This window comes from Maylandia zebra, linkage group LG2 (genome assembly GCF_041146795.1).
Source record: "Maylandia zebra isolate NMK-2024a linkage group LG2, Mzebra_GT3a, whole genome shotgun sequence".
In the NCBI taxonomy this organism is placed as follows: Eukaryota; Metazoa; Chordata; class Actinopteri; order Cichliformes; family Cichlidae; genus Maylandia; species Maylandia zebra.
Genome location: NC_135168.1, coordinates 41,042,232 through 41,069,571, shown reverse-complemented (window position 1 = coordinate 41,069,571; position 27,340 = coordinate 41,042,232). Strand labels below are relative to the sequence as shown.

The 27,340-nt window shown below is 41.3% G+C and overlaps 3 protein-coding genes and 2 pseudogenes across 28 annotated transcripts in view; all 5 read right to left on the bottom strand.

Moving 5' to 3' along the window:
• Window positions 1-27,340, bottom strand: part of LOC105940793 (protocadherin gamma-C5) — a 315,331-nt gene that overhangs the window by 147,659 nt on the left and 140,332 nt on the right. The window contains exon 1 of one of the 26 annotated variants that reach the window (XM_076873859.1): window positions 1,561-4,145. The exons of 24 other annotated variants lie outside the window; for them this stretch is intronic. In XM_076873859.1, coding sequence (XP_076729974.1) covers window positions 1,561-3,975 — 2,415 coding nt within the window. In that variant the 5' untranslated portion in view covers window positions 3,976-4,145. Of the gene's footprint in view, window positions 1-1,560; window positions 4,146-27,340 lie in introns of those variants that run through there. One more of the 26 variants, XM_076873935.1, reaches the window with a different exon arrangement.
• On the bottom strand, window positions 8,124-11,617 carry LOC143412595 (protocadherin gamma-A5-like). The gene has a single exon (XM_076873816.1). It carries the CDS (start codon window positions 10,948-10,950, stop codon window positions 8,494-8,496), a length of 2,457 nt encoding a protein of 818 aa, XP_076729931.1. The 5' UTR covers window positions 10,951-11,617; the 3' UTR covers window positions 8,124-8,493.
• On the bottom strand, window positions 12,599-15,172 carry LOC143412639 (protocadherin gamma-A5-like). The gene has a single exon (XM_076874008.1). The coding sequence runs from the start codon at window positions 15,059-15,061 to the stop codon at window positions 12,614-12,616; it is 2,448 nt and encodes an 815-aa protein (XP_076730123.1). The 5' UTR covers window positions 15,062-15,172; the 3' UTR covers window positions 12,599-12,613.
• LOC143412641 (protocadherin gamma-A8 pseudogene) lies at window positions 16,320-19,363 on the bottom strand (annotated as a pseudogene).
• On the bottom strand, window positions 23,991-26,741 carry LOC106676267 (protocadherin gamma-A11 pseudogene; annotated as a pseudogene).

The following is a 27,340-nucleotide window of genomic DNA, read 5'->3' as shown; positions in this document are numbered from 1 at the left end:
GACCGAAACTGTCCGAGCCGGGGCTCGAACCAGCAACCTTCCGATTACAAGACGAACTGCCAACTCTTGAGCCACGATCGCCCCATAATTGATTATGATATTAATGAATACCCCAATCAAATATATTATAAAAAACTGTGGACAATGTCAGCTTCATTAAAAAAAATTATCTGGCCTGTGTTAGCATAATGCCAGTTTTGTTTTTTTATGAATACACAGAGAGTGGAGCTTTGAAGTGTCAGAAATTGTACTACGGACATGGAAGTAAAATGACTTTAAACTTAGACCAGCCTCACGTAACATGCATTACTAAATAAAAATTAAATAGTGGTACAAATAAAAACAATATCCCAACATATGTCACACAGTGGAAATTTGTGTTTGTTTTATCGTTTGTGTTGTCTTGCTCTTAGTGTGTATGAGTGCGTACAGTACTGATTTTATTTGCATGGTTTTACCCTGATATTTATATTGCATGTTTTAATCCACTGTGGACTGGGCGGACAATAGCAGGCACCTTTTGAGGTGTTGGCGTACCCTGAGGTGGCCAATTAGCCACCAAACGGACTTGTTAGAGGAGAGGGTGGGCGCAGAGACAGGAGAAAGGAACGCGTGAAAGCCAGCGTGGTAAAAGACGGACCTGCTGCCTGATCGTGGGTTGCGACGGGTCATTCGGAGACGGACCGGCCAGCGTAACGCGGCGACCAAATCCCAACAGCAACAAGGGCGACAGTGGGAGACGACGCGTCCAATCGACAGCATATGTGAGTATCGCTTTCCCCACTGTTGTGCGCCGGGTGCAGCGCTGTCAGAGGAGGGTCGCAGCGGCCGTGCCGACAACGTTGCTGGCCAGTGTCTGCCTGCTTCATGGTGTTGCTACGAGGGCGGCCACGTTTGCAGTAATCGGGAGCCCCAAGTGTGGAGTGCGGCTGGGCTGTGAGGCGACGCACCCGTCAGAGAAAGACAGGGCCGAGATATGAAGTTGCTCCTTGGCTTTCTGGCTGTCGTGATCTCTATTTCGGAAAAGGAAATCCTCTCCTGGTTCTAAATACAAGGAACACTTGTCTGAGCGTGGCCGGACAGTGGTATCACGGAACTGTGGGGGGAATTTTAGTGTATGAGAAACATCGTATTGTATTATGTCTTGAATAGTGTATATTTATTCCTGTCAGCAGGGATTTTAACATACAGAGAACGTTTTTATTGCACAAGTGTCTTTTAAAAATGTTTTGTTAATTCCGTCTTTCCTTCCTTCTCTGGAATAAATGCTGTGATTAAGACCTGCTCAGTCTCGGTGCCCTGAACGCTGATTCACTTGCTCCCCTCCTCCTTGTATGAGAAAGAAATTTCTGGTGGGGCATTTAGACCTACCAGCTTTAGTAGCTACACATAGGGAGAATGAAGATTTTAAGTACTGAAAAATTACTTAAAATGCGTCAACCAAAAAAATCAGGACCACAGACAGCTACACTAAGCCGATTTTTAAAAACCTTCACTAACATTTAAACGTGCGTGCTGAGCATGAGAAAATGGAACATGAAAGACTAGATTATCACTCACCAGAGTAGACATCTGGGAACAGTTGGCTGACAGTTGCTTATCCACTTGTGGTACATCGTCTCCAGCTCCATCCACACTCACTAAACTTTGACTCATCGGTTGCATGTATTTCATGTCACTCTTTCTGGAGTCAGTCGTCCTGCACACCTCGTAATTGTACACATGGGGAAGAGTCGCTGACCCCAAAGTGTCTGAGTAACGTGGTGGATAATATGGAATGATAGGCAGGCTGGAGTGATACAGGATGCGAGACTGTCTCCACCTGTAGATTTTGACTGATATAATAACCACTAAACACGTGATGAAGAGGAAGGAAACTACAGCCAGAGCCAAGACTAAGTAAAAAGTCAGGTTGTCATTGTACTCCTTGTCGTGGGTCAAATCAGTGAACTCCGACAGCGCCTCGGGGAAGCTGTCCGCCACCACCACGTTAACAATGACTGTAGCTGAACGAGAAGGCTGCCCGTTGTCCTCCACTATAACAGTCAGTCTTTGTTTGACGGCATCTTTATCAGTGACTTGGCGGATAGTTCTGATTTCTCCATTCTGTAAGCCCACTTCAAACAGCGCCCTGTCTGTGGCTTTCTGCAGTTTATAAGAGAGCCAGGCGTTCTGTCCAGAGTCCACATCAACAGCCACCACTTTAGTCACCAGATAGCCCACATCTGCTGAACGAGGCACCATTTCAGCCACCAGAGAGCCACCAGTCTGGACTGGGTACAAAACCTGAGGAGCGTTGTCGTTCTGGTCCTGAACTATTATTTTAACTGTAGCCACTGAACTCAGAGGAGGGGATCCAGCATCACGTGCAGTTACATTAAATTCAAACCACTTGATCTGCTCGTAATCAAACGATCTCACTGCATGAATAACACCGGTATCTGAATTTACTGAAACCAGCGAAGACACAGCCAGCCCATTAATGTCCCTCTCCTGCAAAAAGTAAGAAACTCTGGCATTTTGGCCCCAGTCTGCATCATTAGCACTCACGGTAAACACAGAAAGTCCAGGAGAGTTGTTCTCTGCGACAGTTTTAGTGTATTCTGAATGATCAAATTTGGGTGGACTGTCATTGACATCAGATACTTTTACGTTGATGTTCTTACTGCTTGACAGAGGCGGGGAACCCTGATCAGACACAGTTATGGTGAGATTATACTCAGGGATACTCTCTCTGTCTAAAAAGTCTTCAGTTACTATGGTGTAGTATCCCGTTAGTGAAGACTCGATTTTAAAAGGTACATCAGAGTTAATGGAGCACTTGACAGCACCGTTACCATCAGAGTCTTCGTCATCCACGTTAAGAACAGCTATCGTTGTACCTGGAGGAGAATCCTCAGATATCGAGTTCGAAAATGACATGAGCTGTATTGTAGGGACGTTGTCATTTTCGTCAGTTATTTGAATGATGACTTTACATGTATCTGAATAACCTCCGTGGTCACTAGCCTGCACGTTCAGTTGATAAGTCTTAGATTTTTCAAAGTCGAGTTTACCTGCGACTTTAATCTCTCCAGTTTGAACATTTACTTCAAAAAGTTGTTTCGTTTCTTTGGCGACATGAGCTATAGAATATGTTACCTGTCCGTTTACTCCTTTATCCGGGTCATTTGCACTGACAGTGGTTATCACGGTTCCTTCAGGAGAATTCTCTTTGACTTCTGCTTTATAAACAGCCTGGCTGCATACAGGTGCGTTGTCGTTAGCATCCAGCACGGTAATATGAATATGCACTGTCCCTGATCTCCGTGGATCCCCGCCATCTGAAGCAATCAGCACGAGACTGTGAGTTTCCTCTTTCTCTCGGTCTAACGGGTTTTGTAAAACCATTTCAACAAATCCTACTCCATCCGGCTGGTTTTGTACTTCTAGCTTAAAATGATCAGAGGGTTTAAGTGTGTATTTTTGAATATCATTGTTAGCAACATCAGCGTCATCTGCACTCTCCAATGAGAAGCGGGTCCCTGATGCTACACTTTCAGCAATTTTCAAGCTAATTTCGTCTTTTGGGAACAACGGACTGTTATCATTTATATCTGTCACCTCCACTGTCACACGATAAAGCTGGATAGGATTTTCTAAAATCACCTCGAAGCTGAAGCTACAGGGCGTCGTCTTTCCACACAGTTCCTCCCGGTCGATTCTCTCTTTAATAACAAGGATGCCTTTGTCTTTGTTTAAATCCACATACTGTCGGCCTCCTTTTGTAATAATACGAGCTTTACCTGAAATCAGCCTCGCAACATCCAAGCCTATATCTCTCGCAATGTTTCCGACAAACGATCCTTCGGCCTGCTCCTCCGGGATGGAATACCGAGCCTGACCAGCCACTGCGCGCAGCTCGATGAGACAAAGAATCAACACCAGCGCTTGCCGTCGGCCTCTGTCAGCCATTATCCACATAGAGGCCATCATAAATAAAACGGTGCAGTAACAGTGACTCTTCTTATTTTCAAACAGATGTATTTTAAAAAAAAAAAAAATCACATTTCCATATTTCAGGCAAGGATATTCCAGCAGGAATTCTACACCCTACCGTAACGGATTAGAGCAGCGTCGTTCAAGCAGAGAAACACTGAGTAGGGGAGGACCGCTGTATCACCGATTTGGACGGAAAGTCAGTGATGTATCAACAGCGGCACTTAGAGCCCATTTACGGTAATGTCTGTGTTATAAACATGATCAGGACACATGTAATCGTTGTATCCAACAGTGAAGGCAAGTTTAGATCCATTTGTAAATTGAAAAAGAATAATACACCCCGTATTATTTAGCAATATCAATAAAGCCTGTGCTCTTACATTAACAATATTGTGCGCCACAGAATCATTTTGCAAGTCTTTTTTTTATTTCAGTTCAGCTATATTTTTTAGATCACTGCTGATATGTCATAAGAAATTTAAATGACTAAAACTAAATGGAACTAAATATGTAATCACTTCTATTTAATGGTAGCTGTGTTCAGCACAGGAAGTGAGCTGTGCTATTTCTGTTTTCTACTGAGCGTCAGATATTATTTTTTTTTATATTTTTTTCATTTTATAACGAAAGTTGAAGTGTTGCCTCATTTCTTATTGTACCACAGTTGATTATAATAAAGATATGAAGTTTATTATTTTATTTCATAGAGTATTAAAGTTGCAAAACTTTATGTATTTTTAAATGCTCCCCTTTCGAAACAAATTTCAAAACTGACCACCGACCGTTTCAGCACAAGGGACAGCAACACTAAAGGCGAGTGAAAGACAGTAAAGGAATGTGACGTTCAGGAGCAAAATTTAAAAAAAGAAGCGGGGGAGGGGGGGGGGGGTTAAATAAGAAGAGGATAAGACAGAGCGGGAGCGAGAGAGAGAGAGAGAGAGAGGGCCAGAGATTACTTGATTGAAGTATCACTCACCAAAGTAGACATTTGGGAAAAGTTGCCTGACCGTTGCTTATCCACTTGCGGTACAACGTCTCCACATCCATCCACACTCACTAAACTTTGACTCATCGGTTGCATGTATTTCATGTCACTCTTTCTGGAGTCAGTCGTCCTGCACACCTCATAATTGTACACATGTGGAAGAGTCCCTGTCCCCAAAGTGTCTGAGTAACGTGGTGGATAATATGGAATGACAGGCAGGTTGGAGTGATACAGGATGCGAGACTGTCTCCACCTGTAGATTTTGACTGATATAATAACCACTAAACACGTGATGAAGAGGAAGGAAACTACAGCCAGAGCCAAGACTAAGTAAAAAGTCAGGTTGTCATTGTACTCCTTGTCGTGCGTCAACTCAGTGAACTCCGACAGCACTTCAGGGAAGCTGTCCGCCACCGCCACGTTAACAACGACTGTAGCTGAACGAGAGGGCTGCCCGTTGTCCTCCACTATAACAGTCAGTCTTTGTTTGACAGCATCTTTATCAGTGACTTGGCGGATAGTTCTGATTTCTCCATTCTGTAAGCCCACTTCAAACAGCGCCCTGTCTGTGGCTTTCTGCAGTTTATAGGAGAGCCAGGCATTCTGTCCAGAGTCCACATCAACAGCCACCACTTTAGTCACCAGATAGCCCACATCTGCTGAACGAGGCACCATTTCAGCCACCAGAGAGCCACCAGTCTGGACTGGGTACAGAACCTGAGGGGGGTTGTCGTTCTGGTCCTGAACTATTAATTTCACAGTCACATTGTTACTGAGTGGAGGAGAGCCTCCATCCTGCGCTTTCACAACAAAAAACAGCTGTTTGATTTGTTCATAATCAAAGGAGCGCACTGCGTGCACGACTCCGCTTTCTGCATTTACTGAAACATATTCAGAAACTGGAGTTCCACCAATATTAGTGTTCTCCAGTATATAAGATATCCGGGCGTTTTGGTTTTCATCGGGATCTTTTGCTCCCACAGTAAGAAGAGAAACGCCGGGTGAGTTATTTTCTGTAATAAACGCACTATAAACACTTTGAGAAAATACTGGAGAGTTATCGTTCACGTCAGAGACCTTTAAATGAAAGGTTCTTTTTGTTGAAAGAGGAGGTATTCCTGCATCTGTCGCAACAACTGTGATGTTATATTCTGAAACGCTTTCACGATCTAATACAGTATCTGTTACCAACGTATAGTAATTTCTTAAATTAGATTTAATTTTGAAAGGCGCGTTTTGTTCTATTCTACAGTTTACTTGTCCGTTATCACCCGAGTCTAGATCTTTTACATTTATGATACCAATAGTGGTACCAGGAGGAGAGTCCTCGGACACGGGACTAGTGAATGACATAATGCTTATGATAGGGTCGTTATCATTAACATCAGTTACTTCAATTATCACTTTGCTTGAATCTGTTAGTCCACCCTGATCTTTTGCATCTATCCTGAGTTCATATTTTTTATCCTTTTCGAAATCTATGAGGCCTGAGACAAACAGCGAACCAGAGAACTGATCTATGGACAATAAATCAGCTATATTGCTCTTCACGTTTGAAATTGAATATGTGACATAACCATTTGATCCACTATCTGCGTCTGTAGCATTCACCGTGACAATATTAGTACCTTTTGCTGCATTTTCTATCACCGTCGCCTTATAAACAGACTGTTTGAAAACGGGAGCGTTGTCATTTACATCTAAAACATTAAGGTCTATATTTACGGTGCCAGATCTCTGAGGATTTCCACCATCGATTGCTATAAGCTCCAAAGATAGATGTGGTACCTTCTCTCGGTCCAACTGCCTCTGAAGCACCATCTCTGCATATTTACTCCCGTCTGGATTCACATGCTGTTTTAAAACAAAGTTGTCGTTCGAGGTTAAAACATAATTTTGAAGTCCATTTACTCCAACATCAGGATCCTCTGCACTATCTAACACAAATCGGGCACCGAGATTTGCGGACTCGCTAATGTCTAGCATAATATTTGCTTTCTTGAATATCGGAGAATGATCATTAACATCTAAGACTTCTATTGTTATGGGGTGCAGTTCCATCGGATTTTCTAATATCAGTTCAAAGCTGAAACTACACGGCGTTACGTCCCCACAAAGCTGCTCTCGGTCTATTCTCTCATTCACGACCAGAATCCCTTTGTCTGTCTGCAGCTCGGTGTAGTGAACGTTTTCTCCGGTCACGATACGGGCCCGCCCTGAGCGGAGCCTTTTCAGATCCAAGCCAAGATCCTGCGCCACATTACCGATAGCAGAGCCTTTCTTCATCTCCTCGGGTATAGAATACCGAATTTGACCACCTACCATGTTAACCGCAAGAAGCAGCAACAGAAGGAGTTCTATGCGACGTCGCAGTTCATAAAATAATCGGCATTCTGAAGAAATGCAGGTCAGAGATCTTAATGTCGCCATCACTCCGATGGAAATAATCAAAGGATGGAAGCTTTTTCCTTTGTATGTAGTAGAAAACGTCCCAATATATAAGCGCCGGCGTTACATTTACAACTGTCCTCAAGCTGTAAATGCTTCAAATGAAAGTCTGTGAATCCGCACTGGACAACACACGGAGAGCCTTCCTCACGTCATGATCACCGAGAGGATGGACTGAATGAGAACGTAACGCAAAAAAAAAAAAAAAATCATCTTACTGGCCAACAGCGTCGCTTAGAGTCGAAAATGTGAAAAATCTCATGAGGCTTGAATAAAACTAAAAATAACAATTGTTAAACCGGAAATGAATGCATTTTATCTAGTATGGAGATTAATATGAAACGAGTTGAAAAAGACAATACTATCGACTGACTGAAATACTTTAACTTCAGCATCAATGTTTTAACACATTTCACAGAAAGGGAATTAAAATCTATCCAGATTCAATTGAAAATGTTTTTTTTAATCAAACATCTGCTCAAAAAACTGTGCCGCTCATTATTTAAATAAAATAAAAATATTACCTGATTCATAAGAAAAAGCTACTTTTAAGGGAAATATACAATTATGCACCGGTACAATGAAATCACATACATAAGATGATTGACTAATTCGGTTGTTGTAAGGTCTGATGAGAACTTTCGTATGAAATGAGATGAAGCATTTGGAAATACGTAAAATTAAAAAAAGAAGGAAATTATTAAGATATGAGTATATGACTGGGTTCTGCTTTAGACTAATATTTTGTGATAGCAAACGTTTGTAGAACTGCTCATTTCCGTGTCAAGAACACCAACACAGCCTGGACAACAAATAATAACAGTGATAATGATAAAAGGAAAAAAAAAGGAATGCGGACCAACTCTGTCTGGGGGTATGAACGAAAAAACTGACCATGGATTTATCCATATAATTGAAAGAAACATACGACCAGGCGAGTGATTACTTCGGAGGATGTGATAGGGAAATTATAATCGTGGGTACATTACGAAAACATAGGCGCTGTCCATGGTGCTGGAAGTTATTTGATACTGCAATATAGGGAAAAAAGTATATATTTTTGAAAAAAAACATATACGTTATACGGAAAAACTAACCTCTAGAGGAGAGTCTGGTTCATCCAGGATGCTCTTTTCACTCTGTATCCGCTGCATCGTTCCTGTAGAACTGGGGTCCATTATCAGCACGTTCTGACTACCAGCTCTGCCGAACTTACAGTCACTCTTTCTGGAGTCAGTCGTCCTGCACACCTCGTAATTGTACACATGTGGCAGAGTCCCTGTCCCCAAAGTGTCCGAGTAACGTGGTGGATAATATGGAATGACAGGCAGGTTGGAGTGATACAGGATGCGAGACTGTCTCCACCTGTAGATTTTGACTGATATAATAACCACTAAACACGTGATGAAGAGGAAGGAAACTACAGCCAGAGCCAAGACTAAGTAAAAAGTCAGGTTGTCATTGTACTCCTTGTCGTGGGTCAACTCAGTGAACTCCGACAGCACTTCAGGGAAGCTGTCCGCCACCGCCACGTTAACAATGACTGTAGCTGAACGAGAGGGCTGCCCGTTGTCCTCCACTATAACAGTCAGTCTTTGTTTGACAGCATCTTTATCAGTGACTTGGCGGATAGTTCTGATTTCTCCATTCTGTAAGCCCACTTCAAACAGCGCCCTGTCTGTGGCTTTCTGCAGTTTATAGGAGAGCCAGGCATTCTGTCCAGAGTCCACATCAACAGCCACCACTTTAGTCACTAGATAGCCCACATCTGCTGAACGAGGAACCATTTCAGCCACCAGAGAGCCACCAGTCTGAACTGGGTACAGAACCTGAGGGGGGTTGTCGTTCTGGTCCTGAACTATCAGTTTCACAGTCACATTGTTACTGAGAGGAGGAGAGCCTCCATCCTGCGCCTTCACAACAAAAACCAGCTGTTTGATTTGTTCATAATCAAAGGAGCGCACTGCGTGCACGACTCCGCTTTCTGCATTTACTGAAACATATTCAGAAACTGGAGCTCCACCAATATTAGTATTCTCCAGTATATAAGATATCCGGGCGTTTTGGTTTTCATCGGGATCTTTAGCCCCGAGAGTGAGAACAGAAATGCCTGGAGAGTTATTCTCTATGATAAACGTATTGTAAACACTTTGAGAAAATACTGGAGCATTATCGTTCACGTCAGAGACCTTTAAATGAAAGGTTCTTTTTGTTGAAAGAGGAGGTATTCCTGCATCTGTCGCAACAACTGTGATGTTATATTCTGAAACGCTTTCACGATCTAATACAGTATCTGTTACCAACGTATAGTAATTTCTTAAATTAGATTTAATTTTGAAAGGCGCGTTTTGTTCTATTCTACAGTTTACTTGTCCGTTATCACCCGAGTCCAGATCTTTTACATTTATGATGCCAATAGTGGTACCAGGAGGAGAGTCCTCGGACACGGGACTAGTGAATGACATAACACTTATGATAGGAGCGTTATCATTAACATCAGTTACTTCAATTATCACTTTGCTGGAATCTGTTAAACCTCCCTGATCTCTGGCGTCGATTCGAAGTTCGTACTTTTTGTCTTTTTCATAATCAATAAAGCCTGTTATTGAAATTATACCATTTTTTTCGTCAATCATAAACACATCACTGAGACCACTGTTGAGATCTGAAAAATAATAAGTTACAATGCTATTTGACCCGAAATCTGCGTCACTGGCATTAACAGTGGTAACGTAAGTATCTCGGGGAGAATTTTCCATGACTGTGGCTTTATATACAGATTGATTGAATACTGGAGCATTATCATTTGCATCGAGAACAGTTATATCGATATTTACGGTGCCAGATCTCTGCGGAGTCCCACCATCTACAGCTATTAGCTTTAGAGACAGATTAGGATTTGTCTCCCTGTCCAGCGGCTTCTGAAGCACCATCTCTGCGTATTTCTTCCCGTCTGCATTCGAGTTTTGTTTAAGAATAAAATTGTCATTGTCGGTCAGAAAATATTCTCTAAGTCCGTTAACACCCACGTCTGGATCTTCTGCACTGGCTAAAGAAAATCGAGCTCCAGCACTGGCTATTTCGCTGATTTCGAAATTGATGCTCTTTCGTTTGAAGGTTGGCGAATGGTCGTTTATATCCGTTATTTCAACTGTGATTTGATGTAGCTCCATAGGATTTTCTAAAATCACTTCAAAGCTGAAACTGCACGGGGTTGTGTCTCCACACAGCTGCTCTCGGTCTATTCTCTCTTTGACGACTAAAATCCCTTTGTCTGTCTGCAGCTCGGTGTACTGGATGCTGTCGCCGGTCACGATACGGGCCCGACCCAAACGGAGCCTTTTGAGATTCAAGCCGAGGTCCTGTGCTACATTACCGATGAGTGAGCCTTTCTTCATCTCCTCTGGGATAGAGTATCGAATATGTCCAGTGACCATATGAATCAGACAAAAAATGAGCAAGAAGAAATGCCAATTGCGTCCACAGCCAAAGCGCCATTTTATACACCGGGTGTATCCTTTTAATCCACAATCCATAGTTAAAGGAAATTGTAAATCGCTTCACTTATTCTGGGTTCTAAAGTTAATATATCACCAATGATAAACTACTGTATTCTATCTTTTAGATATAAAGAATGAGATGTGCGTTTTCTTCGATTGTGAGCCCATATAATGACTACTATCGGCTTTTCTTGACGAGCAACGGCGGTAAGGGAGGAGATTGTGTCATAGTGTTTTAGAAAAAAATGTTATATTGACCAACAGCGTCCCTTAGAGTCCACAATCAGTAACACCGTGCGCTTTCTTTCTTTCTTTGGCAATGTCATGAGACATTTAGTGCAATCAAAAAAATACAAATATGTCCATAATGTTCTGCTACAACAGGTGTTCAGAAAAAATACTTCCGCTACTACTACTACTACTACTTCTAATAATAATAATTATAACAAAGGTTCCCAAAAATGTATATTAAAATACTATATGAATTACATTTGAATATGCATTGTCAAAACAGAACACACTCCATGAAAACACAAAAGTACAACAGTAAAAAGAGCTGTAAAGCTAAAAGGCACGACATTTAAGGTTGGCAAAGCCAGCTGACGGTGAAAACTCACATAAAGACGATGTTTTAATTACAAATGCAAGTAATATTGGTACTAGTGTTCCAACCATCTCGAATAAGTCACCTCACATAAGTTGATTCAGGAAATACGTCACTGTGTTCAGGTGTGGATGTACTGCTACAGCTACACACTTAACATTTCGCATATTTCATAAAAAGTAGGACAGGGTCGGAAAAACATGAATGCGAACTAACTAAATACGAGAAACGTAAACCGCCAAAACATATCACTGACTGTGGGGGGTAATATTTAATTTCTCATATTGTCAACATTCTGCTTAATGAAGACCTTTTTCAAGTAGGAATATAGATAGATAAAAACAACAACAACTACAAAATGCTAAGAGAATTTGAAACGAACGACCTAACAGAAACCGCAGTTTCAACAGAATTTTTAAACGGCAGAGTCCAGACCAAGAATACCGGGACTCGGACAGGAAAGAAGAACACAAACAAAACAAAAGAAAATTAAATTAAATAGAAGTGTTGCCTTAGAGTAAACTATAGATGTATAAGTCCTAATGTAGTGATTATCTGATTCTGACATAATCCAGTAAATGCAAAGTCTTACGGTGACTCAGGCAGCATCGAAAGCATAAGCACTATAACATAAGTGGGTATGAAAGAGTCGAGTAATTGAATAGACATTGGATGAGCATATGGACTCCACAAGAGAGAAAGAATGCTTTTAAGAAACACATACCGTCTTTCTACTTTTGTTAATATTTTACCTTTCCAGGGTCCCCTTGAAATATCTTCATAACTATGGCAAGCGAATGGTAAGCAAGTAAAACACTGCCAGGAAACATTGCACAAAAACATGGCGTGTGATCATCAATACTCTATAAACAAAGACATTTGGATATAGAAAACAACTGGAAACTATCAGTCACTTTATAAGAAAACATTCCTTTAAAAAGTAACCATGTGAGACCTTTTACAAAAGCTTTGTAGGCCTACCTATATGCAGAGAAAAACTGAGACGCTGTCCTTGGTGCTGAGAAATGTATAATGCTGGGAAGCTTTGCATCAGAGTAATTAAGTAAAGAACGAGAATAGATATACAAATATCCTCTAACTGACCTCTAGAGGAGAGTCTGGTTCATCCAGGATGCTCTTTTCACTCTGTATCCGCTGCATCGTTCCTGTAGCACTGGGGTCCATTATCAGCATGTTCTGACTACCAGCTCTGCCGAACTTACAGTCACTCTTTCTGGAGTCAGTCGTCCTGCACACCTCGTAATTGTACACATGTGGCAGAGTCCCTGTCCCCAAAGTGTCCGAGTAACGTGGTGGATAATATGGAATGACAGGCAGGTTGGAGTGATACAGGATGCGAGACTGTCTCCACCTGTAGATTTTGACTGATATGATAACCACTAAACACGTGATGAAGAGGAAGGAAACTACAGCCAGAGCCAAGACTAAGTAGAAAGTCAGGTTGTCATTGTACTCCTTGTCGTGGGTCAACTCAGTGAACTCCGACAGCACTTCAGGGAAGCTGTCCGCCACCGCCACGTTAACAATGACTGTAGCTGAACGAGAGGGCTGCCCGTTGTCCTCCACTATAACAGTCAGTCTTTGCTTGACAGCATCTTTATCAGTGACTTGGCGGATAGTTCTGATTTCTCCATTCTGTAAGCCCACTTCAAACAGCGCCCTGTCTGTGGCTTTCTGCAGTTTATAGGAGAGCCAGGCATTCTGTCCAGAGTCCACATCAACAGCCACCACTTTAGTCACCAGATAGCCCACATCTGCTGAACGAGGCACCATTTCAGCCACCAGAGAGCCACCAGTCTGAACTGGGTACAGAACCTGAGGGGGGTTGTCATTCTGGTCCTGAACTATCAGTTTCACAGTCACATTGTTACTGAGAGGAGGTGAGCCTCCATCTTGCGCCTTCACAACAAAAACCAGCTGTTTGATTTGCTCATAATCAAAGGAGCGCACAGCGTGCACGACTCCGCTTTCTGCATTTACTGAAACATATTCAGAAACTGGAGCTCCACCAATATTAGTGTTCTCCAGTATATAAGATATCCGGGCGTTTTGGTTTTCATCGGGATCTTTAGCCCCGAGAGTGAGAACAGAAATGCCTGGAGAGTTATTCTCTATGATAAACGTATTGTAAACACTTTGAGAAAATACTGGAGCATTATCGTTCACGTCAGAGACCTTTAAATGAAAGGTTCTTTTTGTTGAAAGAGGAGGTATTCCTGCATCTGTCGCAACAACTGTGATGTTATATTCTGAAACGCTTTCACGATCTAATACAGTATCTGTTACCAACGTATAGTAATTTCTTAAATTAGATTTAATTTTGAAAGGCGCGTTTTGTTCTATTCTACAGTTTACTTGTCCGTTATCACCCGAGTCCAGATCTTTTACATTTATGATGCCAATAGTGGTACCAGGAGGAGAGTCCTCGGACACGGGACTAGTGAATGACATAACGTTTATGATAGGAGCGTTATCATTAACGTCAGTTACTTCAATTATCACTTTGCTGGAATCTGTTAAACCTCCCTGATCTCTGGCGTCGATTCGAAGTTCGTACTTTTTGTCCTTTTCATAATCAATAAAGCCTGTTATTGAAATTATACCAGTTTTTTCGTCAATCATAAACACATCACTGAGACCACTGTTGAGATCTGAAAAATAATAAGTCACAATGCTATTTGACCCGAAATCTGCGTCACTGGCATTAACAGTGGTAACGTAAGTATCTCGGGGAGAATTTTCCATGACTGTGGCTTTATATACAGATTGATTGAATACTGGAGCATTATCATTTACATCGAGAACAGTTATATCGATATTTACGGTGCCAGATCTCTGCGGAGTCCCACCATCTACAGCTATTAGCTTTAGAGACAGATTAGGATTTGTCTCCCTGTCCAGCGGCTTCTGAAGCACCATCTCTGCGTATTTCTTCCCGTCTGCATTCGAGTTTTGTTTAAGAACAAAATTGTCATTCTCGGCCAGAAAATATTCTCTAAGTCCGTTAACACCCACGTCTGGATCTTCTGCACTGGTTAAAGAAAATCGAGCACCAGCACTGGCTGATTCGCTGATTTCAAAATTGATACTGTTTCGTTTGAAGGTTGGCGAATGGTCGTTTATATCCGTTATTTCAACTGTGATTTGATGTAGCTCCATAGGATTTTCTAAAATTACCTCAAAGCTGAAACTGCACGGGGTTGTGTCTCCACACAGCTGCTCTCGGTCTATTCTCTCTTTGACGACTAAAATCCCTTTGTCTGTCTGCAGCTCGGTGTACTGGATGCTGTCGCCGGTCACGATACGGGCCCGACCCAAACGGAGCCTTTTGAGATTCAAGCCGAGGTCCTGTGCTACATTACCGATGAGCGAGCCTTTCTTCATCTCCTCTGGGATAGAGTATCGAATATGTCCAGTGACCATATGAATCAGACAAAAAATGAGCAAGAAGAAATGCCAATTGCGTCCACAGCCAAAGCGCCATTTTATACACCGGGTGTATCCTTTTAATCCACAATCCATAGTTAAAGGAAATTGTAAATCGCTTCACTTATTCTGGGTTCTAAAGTTAATATATCACCAATGATAAACTACTGTATTCTATCTTTTAGATATAAAGAAGGAGATGTGCGTTTTCTTCGATTGTGAGCCCATATAATGAATAATATCGGCTTTTCTTGACGAGCAACGGCGGTAAGGGAGGAGATTGTGTCATAGTGTTTTAGAAAAAAATGTTATATTGACCAACAGCGTCCCTTAGAGTCCACAATCAGTAACACCGTGCGCTTTCTTTCTTTCTTTGGCAATGTCATGAGACATTTAGTGCAATCAAAAAAATACAAATATGTCCAAAATGTTCTGCTACAACAGGTGTTCAGAAAAATACTTCCGCTACTACTACTACTACTTCTAATAATAATAATTATAACAAAGGTTCCCAAAAATGTATATTAAAATACTATATGAATTACATTTGAATATGCATTGTCAAAACAGAACACACTCCATGAAAACACAAAAGTACAACAGTAAAAAGAGCTGTAAAGCTAAAAGGCACGACATTTAAGGTTGGCAAAGCCAGCTGACGGTGAAAACTCACATAAAGACGATGTTTTAATTACAAATGCAAGTAATATTGGTACTAGTGTTCCAACCATCTCGAATAAGTCACCTCACATAAGTTGATTCAGGAAATACGTCACTGTGTTCAGGTATGGATGTACTGCTACAGCTACACACTTAACATTTCGCATATTTCATAAAAAGTAGGACAGGGTCGGAAAAACATGAATGCGAACTAACTAAATACGAGAAACGTAAACCGCCAAAACATATCACTGACTGTGGGGGGTAATATTTAATTTCTCATATTGTCAACATTCTGCTTAATGAAGACCTTTTTCAAGTAGGAATATAGATAGATAAAAACAACAACAACTACAAAATGCTAAGAGAATTTGAAACGAACGACCTAACAGAAACCGCAGTTTCAACAGAATTTTTAAACGGCAGAGTCCAGACCAAGAATACCGGGACTCGGACAGGAAAGAAGAACACAAACAAAACAAAAGAAAATTAAATTAAATAGAAGTGTTGCCTTAGAGTAAACTATAGATGTATAAGTCCTAATGTAGTGATTATCTGATTCTGACATAATCCAGTGAATGCAAAGTCTTACGGTGACTCAGGCAGCATCGAAAGCATAAGCACTATAACATAAGTGGGTATGAAAGAGTCGAGTAATTGAATAGACATTGGATGAGCATATGGACTCCACAAGAGAGAAAGAATGCTTTTAAGAAACACATACCGTCTTTCTACTTTTGTTAATATTTTACCTTTCCAGGGTCCCCTTGAAATATCTTCATAACTATGGCAAGCGAATGGTAAGCAAGTAAAACACTGCCAGGAAACATTGCACAAAAACATGGCGTGTGATCATCAATACTCTATAAACAAAGACATTTGGATATAGAAAACAACTGGAAACTATCAGTCACTTTATAAGAAAACATTCCTTTAAAAAGTAACCATGTGAGACCTTTTACAAAAGCTTTGTAGGCCTACCTATATGCAGAGGAAAACTGAGACGCTGTCCTTGGTGCTGAGAAATGTATAATGCTGGGAAGCTTTGCATCAGAGTAATTAAGTAAAGAACGAGAATAGATATACAAATATCCTCTAACTGACCTCTAGAGGAGAGTCTGGTTCATCCAGGATGCTCTTTTCACTCTGTATCCGCTGCATCGTTCCTGTAGCACTGGGGTCCATTATCAGCACGTTCTGACTACCAGCTCTGCCGAACTTACAGTCACTCTTTCTGGAGTCAGTCGTCCTGCACACCTCGTAATTGTACACATGTGGCAGAGTCCCTGTCCCCAAAGTGTCCGAGTAACGTGGTGGATAATATGGAATGACAGGCAGGTTGGAGTGATACAGGATGCGAGACTGTCTCCACCTGTAGATTTTGACTGATATGATAACCACTAAACACGTGATGAAGAGGAAGGAAACTACAGCCAGAGCCAAGACTAAGTAGAAAGTCAGGTTGTCATTGTACTCCTTGTCGTGGGTCAACTCAGTGAACTCCGACAGCACTTCAGGGAAGCTGTCCGCCACCGCCACGTTAACAATGACTGTAGCTGAACGAGAGGGCTGCCCGTTGTCCTCCACTATAACAGTCAGTCTTTGCTTGACAGCATCTTTATCAGTGACTTGGCGGATAGTTCTGATTTCTCCATTCTGTAAGCCCACTTCAAACAGCGCCCTGTCTGTGGCTTTCTGCAGTTTATAGGAGAGCCAGGCATTCTGTCCAGAGTCCACATCAACAGCCACCACTTTAGTCACCAGATAGCCCACATCTGCTGAACGAGGCACCATTTCAGCCACCAGAGAGCCACCAGTCTGAACTGGGTACAGAACCTGAGGGGGGTTGTCATTCTGGTCCTGAACTATCAGTTTCACAGTCACATTGTTACTGAGAGGAGGAGAGCCTCCATCTTGCGCCTTCACAACAAAAACCAGCTGTTTGATTTGCTCATAATCAAAGGAGCGCACAGCGTGCACGACTCCGCTTTCTGCATTTACTGAAACATATTCAGAAACTGGAGCTCCACCAATATTAGTGTTCTCCAGTATATAAGATATCCGGGCGTTTTGGTTTTCATCTGGATCTTTAGCCATGAGAGTGAGAACAGAAATGCCTGGAGAGTTATTCTCTATGATAAACGATTTGTAAACACTTTGAGAAAATACCGGAGCATTATCGTTTACGTCAGAGACCTTTAAATGAAAGGTTCTTTTTGTTGAAAGAGGAGGTATTCCTGCATCTGTCGCAACAACTGTGATGTTATATTCTGAAACGCTTTCACGATCTAATACAGTATCTGTTACTAACGTATAGTAATTTCTTAAATTAGATTTAATTTTGAAAGGCGCGTTTTGTTCTATTCTACAGTTTACTTGTCCGTTATCACCCGAGTCCAGATCTTTTACATTTATGATGCCAATAGTGGTACCAGGAGGAGAGTCCTCGGACACGGGACTAGTGAATGACATAACACTTATGATAGGAGCGTTATCATTAACATCAGTTACTTCAATTATCACTTTGCTTGAATCTGTTAAACCTCCCTGATCTTTTGCCTCGATTCGAAGTTCGTATTTTTTGTTTTTTTCATAATCAGTAGAGCCTGTTATTGAAATGACACCAGTTTTTTCGTCAATCATAAACACATCACTGAGACCACTGTTGAGATCTGAAAAAATATAAGTTGCGATAGCGTTTGATCCGAAATCTGCGTCACTGGCATTAACAGTGATAACGTAAGTATCTCTGGGAGAATTTTCCATGACTGTGGCTTTATATACAGATTGATTGAATACTGGAGCATTATCATTTGCATCGAGAACAGTTATATCGATATTTACTGTACCAGATCTCTGCGGAGTCCCACCATCTACAGCTATTAGCTTTAGAGACAGACTAGGATTTGTCTCCCTGTCCAGCGGCTTCTGAAGCACCATCTCTGCGTATTTCTTCCCGTCTGCATTCGAGTTTTGTTTAAGAACAAAATTGTCATTGTCGGTCAGAAAATATTCTCTAAGTCCGTTAACACCCACGTCTGGATCTTCTGCCATCGTCAAAGGGAAACGAGCGCCGGTACTGGCTATTTCGCTGATTTCAAAATTGATACTGTTTCGTTTGAAGGTTGGCGAATGGTCGTTTATATCCGTTATTTCAACTGTGATTTGATGTAGCTCCATAGGATTTTCTAAAATCACTTCAAAGCTGAAACTGCACGGGGTTGTGTCTCCACACAGCTGCTCTCGGTCTATTCTCTCTTTGACGACTAAAATCCCTTTGTCTGTCTGCAGCTCGGTGTACTGGATGCTGTCGCCGGTCACGATACGGGGCCGACCCGAACGGAGCCTTTTGAGATCCAAACCAAGGTCCTGTGCTACATTACCGATGAGCGAGCCTTTCTTCATCTCCTCTGGGATAGAGTATCGAATATGTCCAGTGACCACATGGATCATACAAAACATGAAGAACAGAATCTGCCAATTGCCTTTGCAGGAAAAGCGCCATTTTACACACAGGGCGTAGGTTTTATATCCACAATCCATATTAAAAGAAATCGATCTTGGTACGATTCTTATTCGGGAAAAAAGAACTGAATATGCAAAGACAGCCTAAAAGTTTTTTTTTTCATTCAGTCAATGTAAAATGAAAGACATCTATTCTATTCCACTGCCACCTATATAATGAACGTTAACACCCTTTCTTTTGGAAGCAGGGAGAAAAGGGAGAGGATCCTGACATAATAGGTTACAAAATATGTGAGTTAACCAACAGCGTCCCTTACAGTCCATAGTCAGTAAACACCGAGTAATACAAAGCAAATTCTTCTGCAAATAATAATACTTAAAAAAATGTATAATAAGGTGAACTTAAAATGATGATTCTTATATTATTCTTAAATGCAAAAATAATAAATGAGTAGAACTGCTACTGGTGCAATTATGTTGTTATTATATTTAATAAGTCAGAATATATAGATGAAAGTATAATACATTCAAAACCTTGAAAAAGATGAGATTTTGAGTACGCTTTAATAAAGAAAGGTTAAAAAAAGTCTGCGCAGTCAAACAGAGATATAAATGCCACAAAAATGTAGAACATCAAAGTAATACAAAGGTGCAATAAAGATGTTGCTCATGGTGGTTTAAAAGAAATATAAAAATCAGTTAGAAATCAGAGAATATTATGGGGGGAACAAAGGCAGAAAGCTACACTAAGTTGCTTTTGATAAACTTTCACCAACATTTAACCTCCTAGGACCTGGCGTCTATATATGTGAACATCACATTTTGGGTTGTCTAGACCACAATACTAAATGTTCCTCTACAAGGGTCAGATATCTTTATCCATACTTTGTTACAGACATACATCTTCCTGCAACTGTTAACAGCACTTCCAGTGAGCTATATTGCTCATAGGGGCACAATTGTTGTTTCTCAGTTTGTTTTTGTACTCAGGAAAAATACTGCAGTGTTCAGACACCAAATAAAGAGTTTTGCAGCATTACTCGATTATGACTTTATAGTGTTCTATCGAAATTTAAAACGAATGTCCTCGTAAGTGGATATCATTTTTCTCAGAAACTACATGACGTAAAAAGATGATTCTTTGATCCCAATCAGCTCAAATAGCAAAGAGAAATTAAACATGCATGCCATGAATGAGTTCGGGTCTTAGAAGGTTAAAGGTGAGTGCTGAGTTCAGGAAAATGGAACAGAAAAGATTAGATTATCACTCACCAAAGTAGACATTTGGGAACGGTTGCCTGACAGTTGCTTGTCCACTTGCGGTACATCGTCTACAGCTCCATCCACACTCACTAAACTTTGACTCATCGGTTGCATGTATTTCATGTCACTCTTTCTGGAGTCAGTCGTCCTGCACACCTCGTAATTATATACATGTGGTAGAGTCCCTGTCCCCAAAGTGTCTGAGTAACGTGGTGGATAATATGGAATGACAGGCAGGTTGGAGTGATACAGGATGCGAGACTGTCTCCATCTGTAGATTTTGACTGATATAATAACCACTAAACACGTGATGAAGAGGAAGGAAACTACAGCCAGAGCCAAGACTAAGTAAAAAGTCAGGTTGTCATTGTACTCCTTGTCGTGGGTCAACTCAGTGAACTCCGACAGCACTTCAGGGAAGCTGTCCGCCACCGCCACGTTAACAATGACTGTAGCTGAACGAGAGGGCTGCCCGTTGTCCTCCACTATAACAGTCAGTCTTTGCTTGACAGCATCTTTATCAGTGACTTGGCGGATAGTTCTGATTTCTCCATTCTGTAAGCCCACTTCAAACAGCGCCCTGTCTGTGGCTTTCTGCAGTTTATAGGAGAGCCAGGCATTCTGTCCAGAGTCCACATCAACAGCCACCACTTTAGTCACCAGATAGCCCACATCTGCTGAACGAGGCACCATTTCGGCCACCAGAGAGCCACCAGTCTGGACTGGGTACAGAACTTGAGGGGGGTTGTCGTTCTGGTCCTGAACTATTATTTTCACAGTCACGTTGCTGCTGAGTGGAGGAGAGCCTCCATCCTGTGCTTTAATTACTAACTCAAACTGTTTGGTTTGCTCATAATCAAAGGTGCGAACCGCGTTAAGAACTCCAGTTTCAGAGTTTAAAGACACATAAGTAGAAACTGGACTCCCACCGACCTGTGTGTCCTCTAAAAGATATGAGATTCTAGCATTTTGATTCCAATCACAGTCCCGCGCACTCACAGTAAATATGGAAAATCCAGGAGAGTTATTCTCTGTGATATAAGCAGTATAGCTGTTTTTATCAAACAATGGTGCGTTGTCGTTGACGTCAGAGATTTTTAGATGCAATTTTGTTGAACTAGACAGAGGGAGAGACCCAAAATCGGTGGCTGTAATTGTTATGTTATATTCTGAGACGGATTCTCTGTCAAAGTGTTGATCTGAGACCAAATTGTAATAATTTGTCAGAGATGTTTCAATTTTAAAGGGAAGTTTACCATCAATCGAACATTTAATTTGCCCATTTCTCTCAGAATCTGCGTCTTTTATATTCAAAATTGCAATTGTTGTACCAGGTCGGGAATCTTCTGACAGGGGACTAGAAAATGACATTACATTTATAATAGGAGCATTATCATTAACATCAATAACATCAAATATAACTTTACTTGTCCCAGTTAGTCCACCGTGATCTTTTGCCTCTACCCTCAACTCGTATTTTTTGTCTTTCTCGTAGTCAATCTGACCAGACACGTAAATTATTCCGGTGTTTTCATTAATTCTAAATATATCCGCTGCACTTTCTTTCATTTCGGATAAACTGTATGTAATGTGTCCATTTAATCCACTGTCTGCGTCTGTTGCATTTACTGTAATGATACTAGTCCCTGTTTTCGTGTTTTCCAACACAGATGCTTTGTACACTGATTGATTAAAAACTGGATCGTTGTCGTTGGCGTCTAACACAGTCACATCTATATTTACTGTACCAGATCTCTGTGGTGTTCCTCCATCAACTGCGATTAATTTCAAAGAGAAATGCGGGTGTCGCTCTCTGTCTAAAGGTTTCTGGAGCACCATTTCAACATATTTTCTTCCATCTGGATTTGAATGTTGTTTCAATATAAAATTGTCGTTTGGAGATAGAATATAATTTTGCAGCGCGTTTTGGCCTACATCTAGATCCTGCGCGCTCTGCAGAGGGAAACGTACTCCAACTGCAGCTGATTCGCTTATTTCAAAACTGATGGGTTTATCTTTGTTTGGGAAGACAGGTGCGTGATCATTTATATCCAAAACCTCGACAGTTATTCTGTGTAGTTCCATCGGGTCTTCCAAAATCATCTCAAAGCTGAGACTACACGGCGTTACGTCCCCACAAAGCTGCTCTCGGTCTATTCTCTCATTCACGACCAGAATCCCTTTGTCTTTCTGCAGCTCGGTGTAGTGAACGTTTTCTCCGGTCACGATACGGGCCCGCCCTGAGCTGAGCCTTTTCAGATCCAAGCCAAGATCCTGCGCCACATTGCCGATAACAGAGCCTTTCTTCATCTCCTCAGGTATAGAATACCGAATCTGACCACCTACCATGTTAACCGCAAGAAGCAGCAACAGAAGAAATCCTATGTGACGTCGTACTCCACAAAATGATTCCCATTTTGATGGGACGCGGGTTTGACGCCTTACAGTCGCCATCACTCAGACAAAAAAAGAAAAACAAAACTTGAAAAAAGATATATCTCCTTAGGAATTAGAAAACAAAAAGGCTCCCGGTATATTAGCGGCCACGTTACATTTAATTCAAGTTGTAAATGGAAGTCTGTGAGACCTTGTTCATACGATCTATGGACAAAACACAGAGCGCCCATTTCACTGCATGACTACTGGGGGGATGAACTAAATGGCAACGTAAGATCAAAAATATTTTACTGGCCAACAGCGTCCCTTAGAGTCTAAAAGGTGGAAATCATACGAGATTTGACAAATGAGTATTGAACAACTGTTATAACTCTAAGTGTGTGTTTGTGTGGTGAGGGGGGGGGGGGGGGGGCATGTTTAATTTCTTTTATTGTCACCATTCTGCTTAATGAAGACATTTTCCAAGTAACAATATAAATAGCTAACAACAAAAACACCAACAACAAAAACAAAAGCAACCAAAATACTAAGAAAATTTGAAACGAACGACTAATACTGAAACCGAAGTTTCAAAAGAATTTTTAAACGCCAGACCAAGAATACCGGGACTCAGACAGGAAAAAAGAAAACATCAAAGCAAAAGAAAATGAAATTAGATAGAAGTGTTGCCTTAGAGGAAACTATAGATGTATAAGTCCTAATGTAATGATTATCTGATTCTGACATAATTCAGTGAATGTAAAGTCTTACGGTGACTCAGGCAGCATCGAAAGCATAAGCACTGTAAAATAAATCGGTATGAATGAGTCGAGTAATTGAATAGACATTGGATGAGCATATGGACTCCACAAGAAAGTAAGAATGCTTTTAAGAAACGCATACCTTCTTGCTACTTTGTCTTAATATTTTACCTTTCCAGGGTCCCTTTGAAATATCTTCATAACTAGGGCAAGAGAATGGTAAGCAAGTAAAACACTGCCAGGAAACATTGCAAAGAAACTTGGAGTGTGATCATTAATACTCTATAAACAAAGACATTTGGATATAAAAAAATAACTGGAAACTGTTAGGGACTTTATAAGAGGACATTCCTTTAAAAAGTAACCATGTAAGACCTTTTACAGAAGCTTTGTAGGCCTACCTATATGCAGAGGAAAACTGAGACGCTGTCCTTGGTGCTGAGAAATGTATAATGCTGGGAAGATTTTCATCAGAGTAATTAAGTAAAGAACAAGAATAAATATAGAAATATCCTCTAACTGACCTCTAGAGGAGAGTCTGGTTCATCCAGGATGCTCTTTTCACTCTGTATCCGCTGCATCGTTCCTGTAGAACTGGGGTCCATAATCAGCACGTTCTGACTACCAGCTCTGCCGAACTTACAGTCACTCTTTCTGGAGTCAGTCGTCCTGCACACCTCGTAATTGTACACATGTGGCAGAGTCCCTGTCCCCACAGTGTCCGAGTAACGTGGTGGATAATATGGAATGACAGGCAGGTTGGAGTGATACAGGATGCGAGACTGTCTCCACCTGTAGATTTTGACTGATATAATAACCACTAAACACGTGATGAAGAGGAAGGAAACTACAGCCAGAGCCAAGACTAAGTAAAATGTCAGGTTGTCATTGTACTCCTTGTCGTGGGTCAACTCAGTGAACTCCGACAGCACTTCAGGGAAGCTGTCCGCCACCGCCACGTTAACAATGACTGTAGCTGAACGAGAGGGCTGCCCGTTGTCCTCCACTATAACAGTCAGTCTTTGCTTGACAGCATCTTTATCAGTGACTTGGCGGATAGTTCTGATTTCTCCATTCTGTAAGCCCACTTCAAACAGCGCCCTGTCTGTGGCTTTCTGCAGTTTATAGAAGAGCCAGGCATTCTGTCCAGAGTCCACATCAACAGCCACCACTTTCGTCACCAGATAGCCCACATCTGCTGAACGAGGAACCATTTCAGCCACCAGAGAGCCACCAGTCTGGACTGGGTACAGAACCTGAGGGGGGTTGTCGTTCTGGTCCCGGATCATTATTTTCACAGTCACGTTGCTGCTGAGTGGAGGAGAGCCTCCATCCTGTGCTTTAATTACTAACTCAAACTGTTTGATTTGCTCATAATCAAAGGTGCGAACCGCGTTAAGAACCCCAGCTTCACTGTTTAGAGACACATAAGTAGAAACTGGACTCCCACTGACCTGTTTTTCCTCTAAAAGATATGAGATTCTAGCGTTTTGATTCCAATCAGAGTCCCGCGCACTCACAGTGAATATGGAAAATCCAGGAGAGTTATTCTCTGTGATATAAGCAGTATAGCTGTTTTTATCAAATAATGGTGCGTTGTCATTGACGTCAGAGATTTTTAGATGCAATTTTGTTGAACTAGACAGAGGGGGAGACCCAAAATCGGTGGCTGTAATTGTTATGTTATATTCTGAGACGGATTCTCTGTCAAAGTGTTGATCTGAGACCAAATTGTAATAATTTGTCAGTGATGTTTCAATTTTAAAGGGAAGTTTACCATCAATCCAACATTTAATTTGCCCATTTCTCTCAGAATCTGCGTCTTTTATATTCAAAATTGCAATAGTTGTCCCGGGAATTGCATCCTCTGACAGGGGACTAGAAAATGACATTACATGTATAATAGGTTCATTATCATTAACATCAGTAACATCAAATATAACTTTACTTGTCCCAGTTAGTCCACCGTGATCCTTTGCCTCTACCCTCAACTCGTATTTTCGGTATTTTTCATAATCTATCTGACCAGACACGTAGATTGTTCCCGTCTTTTCATCAATCGTAAATATTTCTGCTACACTTCCTTTCATTTTGGACAAACTGTATGTAATGTGTCCATATGATCCACTGTCTGCGTCTGTGGCATTTACTGTAATAATACTAGTCCCTGTTTTCGTGTTTTCCAACACAGATGCTTTGTACACTGATTGATTAAAAACTGGAATATTGTCGTTGGCGTCTAACACAGTCACATCTATACTTACTGTACCAGATCTCTGCGGTGTTCCTCCATCAACTGCGATTAATTTCAAAGAGAAATGCGGGTGTCGCTCTCTGTCTAAAGGTTTCTGGAGCACCATTTCAACATATTTACCACCATCTGGATTTGAATGTTGTTTCAATATAAAATTGTCGTTTGGGGACAGAATATAATTTTGCAGAGCGTTTTGGCCTACATCTAGATCCTCCGCGCTCTGCAGAGGAAAACGTACTTCAACTGCAGCTGATTCGCTTATTTCAAAACTGATGGGTTTATCTTTGTTTGGGAAGACAGGTGCGTGATCATTTATATCCAAAACCTCGACAGTTATTCTGTGTAGTTCCATCGGGTTTTCCAAAATCATTTCAAAGCTGAAACTACACGGCGTTACGTCCCCACAAAGCTGCTCTCGGTCTATTCTCTCATTCACGACCAGAATCCCTTTGTCTGTCTGCAGCTCGGTGTAGTGAACATTTTCTCCGGTCACGATACGGGCCCGCCCTGAGCTGAGCCTTTTCAGATCCAAGCCAAGATCCTGCGCCACATTACCAATAACAGAGCCTTTCTTCATCTCCTCAGGTATAGAATACCGAATCTGACCACCTACCATGTTAACCGCAAGAAGCAGCAACAGAAGCGATCCTATGCGACGTCGTACTCCACAAAATGATCGCCATCCTGGTGATATGTAAGGTAGACGTCTTATAGGCGCCATTACTCAGACAAAAAAGATACAAAGAAAGAAAAAATCGTCTCTTTAGGCAGTAACAAAAATACCCTAGTATACCAGTAGCTGGTTGGCTCATAAAATTGTTCTCCACCGTTAAACGGAAATCTGTGAGACTTCGTTCACATGAACCCTCGGCAAAACACAGAAAGCCGTCCTCGCCGTGTGATTTCTGAGAGGATGGACTGAATGACAACAAAACAGAGATATTATTTCAGCGGCCAACAGCGTCCCTTAGAGTCTAAAAGGTAGAAATCACACGAGACTTGAATCTTTGTAACAACGATCTAAGCCGTGGGGATCAATATGAAATTACTTTCATTAATAAAATAATTTTTCACTGAAGAGTGTATACAACTAATAGTGAGTGGAAAAGTTAAATTGAGAACGATCTACCACAAACAAGATAAGTTTTAATTACATTATCTACCAGCTGAACAACAGTGCCGAGAACCAGGGGAACAAAATCACTAGAATAGAACTGCTACTCTCAGAAAAGAAATATAGATACACCAGTCGAAAGATCATGATAACCAGAAACTAAAATAATTCCCTGGCTTCAAATTCTTAGAAAGAGTAAAAACAATATCAGCATAATTAAACAGGTTAAGCAAGTAGAGATGAGTAACAGAAAACATTTTTTTTGTTTCTTCGCAGGCTTCAGGAAAAATAACGTTGCTCTTCAGAAATACGTAGCTGACTTACTTCTGCTTCTTTTTAGTATTTTACTTTGACAATGTCGTCTTTATCGTCTTATGGGGATGCAATAAGCAAGCACAAAACATTGCACAAACACCAGGAGTATGATCATTAATCTTTTCTCCAGCACAGCTTCAGTATATGAAATACTGGAAACTATTAGG

Excerpts from the sequence above, each read along its gene's own strand:
- LOC143412639 (XM_076874008.1), bottom strand. The coding sequence starts at position 15,061 with ATGGATTGTGGATTAAAAGGATACACCCGGTGTATAAAATGGCGCTTT.
- LOC143412595 (XM_076873816.1), bottom strand. The coding sequence starts at position 10,950 with ATGGATTGTGGATTAAAAGGATACACCCGGTGTATAAAATGGCGCTTT.